This window comes from Corvus brachyrhynchos, unplaced genomic scaffold (assembly GCF_000691975.1).
Source record: "Corvus brachyrhynchos isolate BGI_N302 unplaced genomic scaffold, ASM69197v1 scaffold262, whole genome shotgun sequence".
Taxonomy (NCBI): domain Eukaryota; kingdom Metazoa; phylum Chordata; class Aves; order Passeriformes; family Corvidae; genus Corvus; species Corvus brachyrhynchos.
The window spans coordinates 2,302,795-2,312,348 of record NW_008236626.1 but is presented as its reverse complement, the minus strand read 5'-3'; the positions used below and the strand labels follow the sequence as shown (position 1 = coordinate 2,312,348).

Here is a 9,554-nt window from a genome sequence, read left to right as displayed (position 1 = left end):
CCTGCTGAATCATCTTTACTCAAATTATTTTTAACTACCTATAAAAATAAGCTGTCCTGTCCTCTGTTTTTCAACATTATCACAGATAGAGTTTTTTAATTGACTTTATTCAGAGTTGCCTCTGAAACAAAATAAGTGTCTGAACAGAAATATCTGCTCAACATTTTGAAAATGCTGCTGGTATTTCCTTACAAGGAAATTCAGGGTATTTCCTTACAGCGCAAGATATTTTTACCTTCTGGAAATATTTTGCTATAATGGGCAAAGAAATCAAGAAAGTATGTTAGAACTCATGAATTAAAATCTGAGAATTATCTCTAGTTCCTAGAAGTAATTTTTTTAAAAATTAAAAAAAAAACCAAACTCAACCCAACCCAACCCAAATTCAAGGCAAAAACCCCAAAACAAAGCACAAACCACAACCAGAAGTGTGGAAGGATACATGTGATAATTTCTGAAGTTGTCAACAATGTTATTAGTAATCATTTCTAGTGACTGTAGAGCAACTGTATTTCTAATGTAGTTTATAAATATTAATTAACATGGTAACAAGCTTTCCGTTGTCCTCCCACTCACATTTTGTATATGGCAGTTGCTCAACACTAAAAATTTCTCAGCTTTCACTGCTGCATTTTGTTTGACCTTGGACAAGTGAGCCAGTTGATCACAGTTACAGGGTGAAAAAGTCAACCCAGTAGTTTTTTTCCATTGTAAGCAATGGATTTACAGGAGGAGTGGATGGATATTTTTTAATGCAGAGCTGCAGTACACATTTAATTTTGATGAATGAGCCCCAGACAGGGTTTGAACCTATGAACTCTCATTATGAATCTGTCTAGGGCACAGTGGGTTCATTAGTCACTCCAATAGAAATGTATCAACAAATTTACTGAGGTTTCTGTCTTAATATCCTGTTTTTATTTGAAAGAAGCTTGAGTTTAAAGTAGCATCTTAAAAATAGTTTATAGCATATGCAGAAATTTTAAAGTCTAAAAACCAATTTGAATCATTGTTTTCTTTAGTATCTCTTCCTTGTGCTATTCTTTATTTAGTTAATTTTCCTCTCATGGCAATTCAGGTGTTGTACAGCTGAAGTCTTACATTGACTTTGAGCAAAATAAATAAAGACTTTCAACATAAATTTCTTCACATTTTCAACAAATAGTTGTCTTCAAAGTGACTTTTCTGAAGTCTGAACTTTGTAATTGACTGATTTCCTGAGAAGACACTTTCTTTAAGAGAAAGAGAACTACAAATGAGTAAAGGTAGCACCTAAATTTAAGGTTAAAAGGTTGGTTTTCTTTTGGATAGATGTCCATGAATAAAGGGAAAATTCTCAGAATTATAATTTCACTGTATAATTGCATCTTCTTCAACTATTTGACCTAACTCAAATGATGGGTCAAGCAGCAAATGTGTTTTCAAAGTCATAAATAAACTTAGCAGACACTGGATTGTAGTTTGGAAAATGGAGGTATCCTCTGGATGTGTGCTTTGTCTGGTGAGGAGTCATTAATGTGGGCCATCAGATCCAAACTAAATTACACAATTCAGTGTTAGAATATGCTCAGGAAGGACAAAGAATTAAATAAAGGGAATCAATGTGATAAATTTGATGAAAGCAACATGTCTGGTGACATTGCTCAAGCACAATTGTTTGAAAGAGGGATTTCTTCTAAGGTATTTACACAACTTTCCTAACTAATGATGGGAAGAAAGGAGAAGAACAGGAATACTGCAGGAGATTAATCTAAAATCCTTCTGAACCCTCATCAGATCTTTCCCACATTGTGAAACAAAGCGTCGCTGTAGAAATGTAGAATAAAATGTGCCTCGGTGAGATCAGAGCTGTTATCTTTGCCAAATAACCTGTGCTCATTGCTTTGCACCCCAAGGGCTCTGGGCACCAACCCCCTGCACTGCGACTGCCACCTGCGCTGGCTCTCCGAGTGGGTGAAGGCGGGATACAAGGAGCCCGGGATCGCCCGCTGCCGCGGCCCCGAAGCCATGGTGGACAGGCTGCTGCTCACCACCCCCACCCACCACTTCCAGTGCAAAGGTAGGAGCCAGCTGGGAGCCTCTGCCCTGTGCTGCCCACAGGGCTTTAGTTTCACACCCTTGGTTTTGTGCGTTCGCAGGGCAGTTGGGTTTGGGTTTCGTTTTCTGAACCGTCGCGTTCTTTCCAAGTTGCGTTTTCTTGTGTTCTTCCCCAACGTGCAGGTAACTGCTCCACTGGCAGGAAAACCAGGGAGCCTCAGAGCAGGGAGTGTTCCTGATGCTCACACCAGGTTATGTAATGGCATGTTAGTATGTAGGGTGTTGTTAGAACTTCTTGGAACAAATAATTTGTTTTGGCCTGTGACTTACCCCCAAAAAAATTGGGAAAATAAGAGTTGTTATAAAAACATAGAGAACTGTAGTTATTACATACATTTACATGAAAACTGAGGAACTGAGAATTCTTCTGGAAAGCAAATATTTACCAAAAGTACGTTTTCATCTGCTGATCTGCAAACTGTTCCCATCAGCTGTCATTCAGAAACTGCAGATTATGGAAAACGTGTCATGTCCGAATTCAGTGTGCATTCATTCAGGAGAGGGCTGAGGTGCAGCTCTGAACAATTTGGGGTACTCAGTGACAGGAGTGTACTGTGTTAGAGAGCAGTCAGGCACGATAAGGAGCACACTTTTTGTGGATTAAGTAAGGAGCTCATTAGTGAGTTGAGATTAAGACGTAGCTGGATGTTCTCATAAAAAAAAAAAAAAAGTTAAGGAGGTTTGCTTAGCTTACCAGCAAGTACTTGAAGATGGAGCTATGTTTATAATGGAAAAGATGGATCAGTAGCCTCTCTTAGAAATGGAAATGAGGGCATAAAGCCTGTTTTTATGTCTCTCAGAGTGCCATGCCCATTTACACTACTGCCTGGCAGGGTGATTTTATAGGTGCTGGAATTAAACTGCTGAACAAACAAATGATGGTGTTGGGGTGAGTTTAAAACACAGGTTCCCAAGGCTGAGCTGAATTTTATGTCCTTTCAAATATATCTTTAATAACTGTAACCTTATAATTTAATTACTTTGAAATGTCAGTCTCAAAACTATCAGAACTCTGACCATAATTGTCAAACCACAGACTTTGCAATAGTCTCTTAAATGTGAAGTACAAATATAATAAGTACTAAAAATACCAAATAATGCACTTGTTCCCATGACATGAACCAAAGAAAATAATTGATTTTGTACATTAAACAGGGCCTGAAAACTTAACCAGAAAGAGAAGCTGGATGTCTTCTTCATTCTGAACCTGTGATAAATCAATAGTTATACTCATTTTCTCTCTAAACTAAACAAGCAACTCTTAGGCAAAAGATAAGTAAATCTGTGATCCAGGATATTAGATGTAGTTGTATGCTTCTTATGTAAATATTGGATTGGTCCACTAGAAAGCTGGTGTGCTTTCTAATATCCTAAAGGTCTCCATGGCTTGCTTTATCTCAACAGAAAAGGAGAAAAAATATGTTGATTTGGAGTTGGTCTTTGCACAAGCAAAATCTGTGGAGGGTCTGGACAAGTGGCAGTAAAGGTCAAGAAGCTCCAGGGCCTAGAAAAATTCACCTTTGCTCATCACAGTACAAATATTTTGGAAACCAGTAAATGATTTGGCAGTCTCACTGTACCCCTTTCCCATTTCAGGGAGTGCTGAGCCCCAGCTCCCCAAACCCCTGGGTCCCAGCATCAAGAGTGTTCCCGTGCTGGGCTGGGTACCTTGAGCTGCTGCACAGAGGTCGCGCTCAGATGTCCTCTGGGACCTCCAGGAACTTTTACATTAGGAAAAAGAAAAAAGTATTTTAACTTATTCTTGTTAAAAATATGGGTTTAGCCTGTGACTAAGCAGGAGGTTATGTCTCAGCAGAGCCAAGAAAATAAAAGTGTGTTATGTGCAAGTCATGCAAACTCAGCTCTGCTTTTTATTAACTTGCCCTCCCAGCTATGCAGTAGAGGAAAGGAATGTGCTGGGCTGAGGGCATTTTGCTATATGGATTTATAAATCAAATCCACAAGGGCAAAGTAATGAACTACTTAACTGCTAGGAACTAACACTGTTCTTATTAGCTCCTACATTGATTGGCTTTGATCTATGCCATAGAAATAAATGGAAAATGTACATGTATTATGAAATAAATAAATAATAGAATGAATTTTGTCTCACTGACCTCTAAATCTAAAAGAGCAACACTGCTGCCTGTCTCATGAGCTCTCAGAGGAGCCACCTTTGTTTATTTTTTGTATATTTTACCATGAAGACAACTGTAACTCAGATATGTCACATTCCAGCCCCGCTCATTGCCAGGAATTCAGGTGTGATTTCCTCTTGCTGTCCTAACTCCAAGGTAAAAACATGTATGGCATGTAGGTAGACATAAACACAAAGATAGAATAGGATGACAATAGTCCTTTATTTAATTTTGGGATTTTTTTCTTCCTGTGTGTTTTTCCCCCATTACTGCACATGGCACTCCCTGGTGGCACCACCGTCACTACAGGACCAGGACACAGCCCAGGTGTTGGCACCTGAGACCCTTCAGTCCCCATTCCTGCCATGTTCTTACCCCTGCTGGTGCTCTGCAAGTGTTCAAAGTAAACAGTGAAGGTTTATTACTCATGCAGGATGATTCAAAGCAAATCCCAGACTGGAAGGGATTTTTTTCATTCCTAGTTCTAACTCATTCCTAACTCTGGAGCTCCACCTTCTCTTGACCATCAAATATAAGCTTCTTTTCTTCACTTTCAGGATGTTTCACAATTTACTCCTTCTTACCATTTATCATGCAGTAACAGAAGCTCTGTGCCCACTTCTGATTAGTAGAGGACCAATTTTAAATTATTTTTAAATACATGCCCTTAAAAATGAAATAAAATTATGTTAAGGTCTTTACTGCCTGATATAATTTAAGCCACTTTAAAGTGCTAGGTTTTATTTTTTATACATAAAAGCCAAGGAGTTAATACTTATTCATATTTGAAATGTATCCGCTTGAAAAATCACCATGTTGTAACTGTGACTATACCTGTGACTATACCTGTTACTATAACTGCCTAAATTAGCTTTCTGTAAAATCTCAGCCATAAAATATTGATTGACTTGGGACCCCAAATGTAATTAGTGTTGTTTTAGTCTGTGTTTGTTTTCCTGCTCACCTACATACTTCACTACTTCTCTGGAAGATTTCTGCTAAAAATATGAGGTTTATTACATGGTTTAAATATGGCCATGTGTATTTACCTGCATATATTTACATCTGTGCATATTTTGCTTTATTGCACTTTTCTGAGGTGGCTCAGTGTTGATCATTCTTCTGGGTAGGGAAGAAAGTAAGTTTCAAACTCTGTTAAAATTAAGGATGGTAGAGAACTTTGCACCTAAATATTCCCATAGGCCTCTAACTAAATCTGTCTTGTGCATGGTTTTTATTTATGTTGTTGCATCTGCACTTTCATTCTTGTTATCAGCCATAGAAATGTCAGGTTACAGTTCCCTGGGGTTGCTGTTGCAGGATTTCCAGAGCTGAGAAAAGGAAAAATTGCTGAAAGCCATATATATATATAACCCTCTCCCTGGAGGTTCCCAACATGCTTTTTTCAGAGCATATGTTTGCATCTTCAGGAGAATATAAGCATCATTGAGACTTGCCTAGCACTTGATTTAAGTACTTAAAGCCTCTCTGATCCCTGGGAATCCCATGGTGTCGTGCAGTGCACCTGCAGTTTGTGCATTTGCGCCAGTGCTTAGGAAAAAACGTTTGTGTGTGCATGGGAGGCTTTAATTTTGCAATCCAATTCTCTGCTAATGCTCTGTGCTTGCCTCTCCAGAGCCGGTGGATCTCAGTGTTGTGTCCAAGTGCAATCCCTGCCTCTCCAACCCCTGCAAGAACAATGGGACATGCAGCAGTGACCCAGTGGAGCTTTACCAGTGCACTTGCCCTTTTGGTTTCAAGGTATGACTCCAAATGAGCTACACGAGAAGCGAGGAACTGTTCCCCTTCACTTGTGTTTTTTTAATTGTTGTACTGTGAGAAGTTAATTTTACAGGCACCTGGCCTCCAAAGTTGCCTTGCTCAAGCAGGTTTGTGTGTGAATTTTCACCTGTGCCCTGCTACAAATTTCGTCCCCTGCAGTTGGAATGGCTTTGCTTTGTGCTGTGACTACACAGTTCATCCTGAGAAACTGGCTCTGGCTGACCCTCTTTTGAGCAGGGTGGTTGGACTTTACAATCTCCAGAGGTCACTTCCAGCCGTGGGCATTCTCTGATTCTGTGATGTAGATATCCATGTAAAATGGCAAGTTGGTTTTATCCTCCTTTTAGTTTTTTTTTTTTTTTCCAGCAACAAGATCACCATTTCATAGGCTTCCAGCCAAAGGGAAGGCAGTTCAGATGAGAATGAAGGGCCAGTTTGGTCCACAGTGACAGAATGTTGATACCTGGTAGTTTACACCCACCTTACACAGACTGATGAGCAGAAAGATGATCACTGATCAGACACAACCCCTAAATCAGCTGTCTCTGAATTCAGAGCACTCATGTCCATAGAGGGATCTGCAAATACGAATCCTGTGGATGCCAGTCATTGTGAGCAGTGCCAGCTTCCTGATAACACATTGGGAAATGGAGAAAGGGTCACTGAGTAAAGCAGTTTCTTCAGTAGTGATGGATAACTCCCCTTGTTCACACTGCACTGTGAGAGTTTAAGGACACCAGGGCACTGTCTTAGAGCTGATGGAGCTGGAAATCTAGCTCAGGAGTCAGTAGCTGAAGGATTAAGTATAAGTAATAAATGAGGCATATGATCTGTTCACAGCCTGGGGGGTTTCAGGTGTTATGGCCAAAGTAGGCTGCGTCCTGCAGATTGGGATTTATTTGCCTCTTTGGATATTTCTTACAGTCCTGGTCAGTTGAAACAGATGCTCATAAAACACAAAGTAATAAGAATTATAGGGGAAAAAAAGGAGGGCAAAACCAGACATAGGTGTGGGAAGTAAGCACAAGTATCTCTGTGTTACATTTCAGGTAGGACTTAGGAATTAATTGGTTCTGATGATATCACCATTTCCCTTCTCTGTTTGCCTGGGATACATCCCAGAGTAATTGCAATAGATCCCTGAAACACTGGCAAAGGGAAGATATAAAGCTTATTTCTTCTATTTCACCCAGTGCCCCTACACTTAGTACTCAAGGATAATAACACTTCCCCTAAATAATTGAAAAAGGCATTGGAAATTTCCTGTAATTAAAAATCTTTCTACCCATTGGCATATCAACCAGAAACTTTTCTAGGATTTAAAAGACCATGTCATCAAAAATCTGTTTACCTGAAACTACTTGATAACAACCTGTTTATCTCCTCAGGTTAACAAGAGAATGGTCATTTTAATTTGATTTTTAACATAAATTAGGTGGAATTCTTCAGGTGGGAACTTGAAAAGTAAATTATTTCAGAACCAGCAGGAAAACACATAAATCTTTGTGTATATCTTACTCTGTAAGACAAGTATCATGGAGCAGGTGTCCAGGTAATTCTAAGTAAAAATGTGTTATGAGTATATCTTCTTTTTTGGCCCTTAGATTTTTGTTTGCTGGTTGTTCTTTTGGTTTTTTGCTGTATTCCTGATTCACAAAGTCACTGGTATAGATGCATTTATACTGCTAGAAGACACAGTTATGAAGGGAAGATTTATCTAAAAGAATAATCAAGAATAATCCTCTAGTTTATCAGCACACTGTAGTGTGCCTTAAGCCCCAGGATGCATCATTTTCCTTGGAAGGGTTTTGGTAAATGCCTGATGTGATTCAGTTTAAACATCTCACAGAGCATCCAGCTTTGCTCCTCTCTCACTTTCTCAGGTGACATCAGTGTGTGAATGCAAACCCCAAAACCACAGTGAGCTTGTAAGCACCAAGCTGCCAGCCAAGCGTGGCAAAGAGCAAACAGAGCAGGCATGGCACTTGGAGCAGGGTTTAAAAATACTGACTGGATAACAGCTCAGGGAGAATTGGTGGAAATTTAATAAGCAAAAAAAGAACTGTGTGTCTTTACCACAGGTTTTTGAATAAAAATGAAATATGACAGGTCCAAATGCAAACCATATGAAAGGAGCACTCTATCTACCACGCAGTTCTCCACCAGAGATTCATGCTAATTCAATAACAATACCTTGCTTCCTTCTCACCAGCCAGCACCAAACAGCTCCATCCATCTGGAAGCTATTTCCCAGACCTTGATAAATTGCCCTAAATCTGCCCTCTCAGCATTTGTTTTTCCTTGTTTGATGTAGATTTTCAAAAAATCCTGTGTGGAAGAGTGCATCAATAAAGTGAAAAACCCACCCTTTTCCAAATTTAAGCTGACGGCTTCATAATGTTCCCTGGACAGGGACAGACATTACAAGCAGCTTTCTGGGGTTCCTGTGCTCATGCCAGCCTTCAGAAAAAAGGGCAGCTAGCAGAAAGTCACCTAAGTTGCCAGTTGCCAACGTGGTGCCTGATGAATCAGGATGCTCTACCAGTTAACTGCATTCTCAAAAGCCTGTGGTCTGGTTTTCGCTGTCACACTGATGACAGTTCCATCTCTTACTTTTCATGCTCACAGAGATGGTTTTGCTATTGAATGTACATCTTGTGGGGCTTTTAGCCATATGTGGTGCTGCCCTTGATGGTTTGGGTAAACTCAAAATGAGATAAGTCATGGACCACCTGAGCTGCGAGGCCAGAGGGCCCCAGTGGTGTTTGATTAGGACAGAAACAGAGACTGCTCACTCAGGAAAGGCCAAGGCTGAGCTGATAATGATCTTTGCTGCTTCCCTTTCCATAAAATGAGTGATGAATGTGCTTGTTGAAGATAAGCCATGGTTGAAACAGTGCTGTTGTGGTTGTACTTTGGGGAGAAAGCCCCAAGGAGTGGGATATGGCACCTCTAGCATCTGGCAGGCTCATGAGCAGGAGCTCCAGGGTGCCACCAGTGCTGGCAGGAGCTGGCTCTCCATGTTATGAAACACAGAGGCATAGGTGTCATTATCCAGTGGGTTGGGGTTTTTTTCTCTTCTCCATAGCATTCTTTGAATGATTATTTAGATAATATGTGTGGTTTAGATTGTAAAGTCTGATTGTAAGTAGAGAGGTGGAGCTTTCTCCTGCTGGAAATGCTGCTGGCCACCTGTAGAGCCAGTGTGTGTGAGTGCAGCTGGGGCTGGTGCATAGATAACAGGAACCTACAGTTCATTTATTCTGTAGAGCATGTGGCTTATAAGTATTCCCACTGACATTGCAAAATTGAGTCCATGGGTGTTGGAATTCAAGAGATTAATCAAACTTGTAATCAATAAGCCATTGAAAAAAAATTCATTTGAATAACTAGCAAAAACTAAGGTGAGTGAAACCAACACTCAGTGTATTTTGCCATTGCTGTATTCTGAAAATGCCCTTTTGGAGTTTTTTGGCTGATTTTTGTCTTTTATACTTTCTTTTTCTTAAAACTGAGGTAGCAACAAATACAGAATAA

At 40.0% G+C, this 9,554-nt stretch overlaps 1 protein-coding gene across 3 annotated transcripts in view; it reads left to right on the top strand.

Annotated features, from left to right (window-relative positions):
* SLIT3 (slit guidance ligand 3) overlaps window positions 1-9,554 on the top strand; it is a 470,081-nt gene that overhangs the window by 397,422 nt on the left and 63,105 nt on the right. For all 3 annotated transcript variants that reach the window (XM_017726544.1, XM_017726545.1, XM_017726546.1), the window contains 2 exons: window positions 1,896-2,059; window positions 5,872-5,996. In XM_017726544.1, coding sequence (XP_017582033.1) covers window positions 1,896-2,059; window positions 5,872-5,996 — 289 coding nt within the window. The remainder of the gene's footprint in view (window positions 1-1,895; window positions 2,060-5,871; window positions 5,997-9,554) is intronic.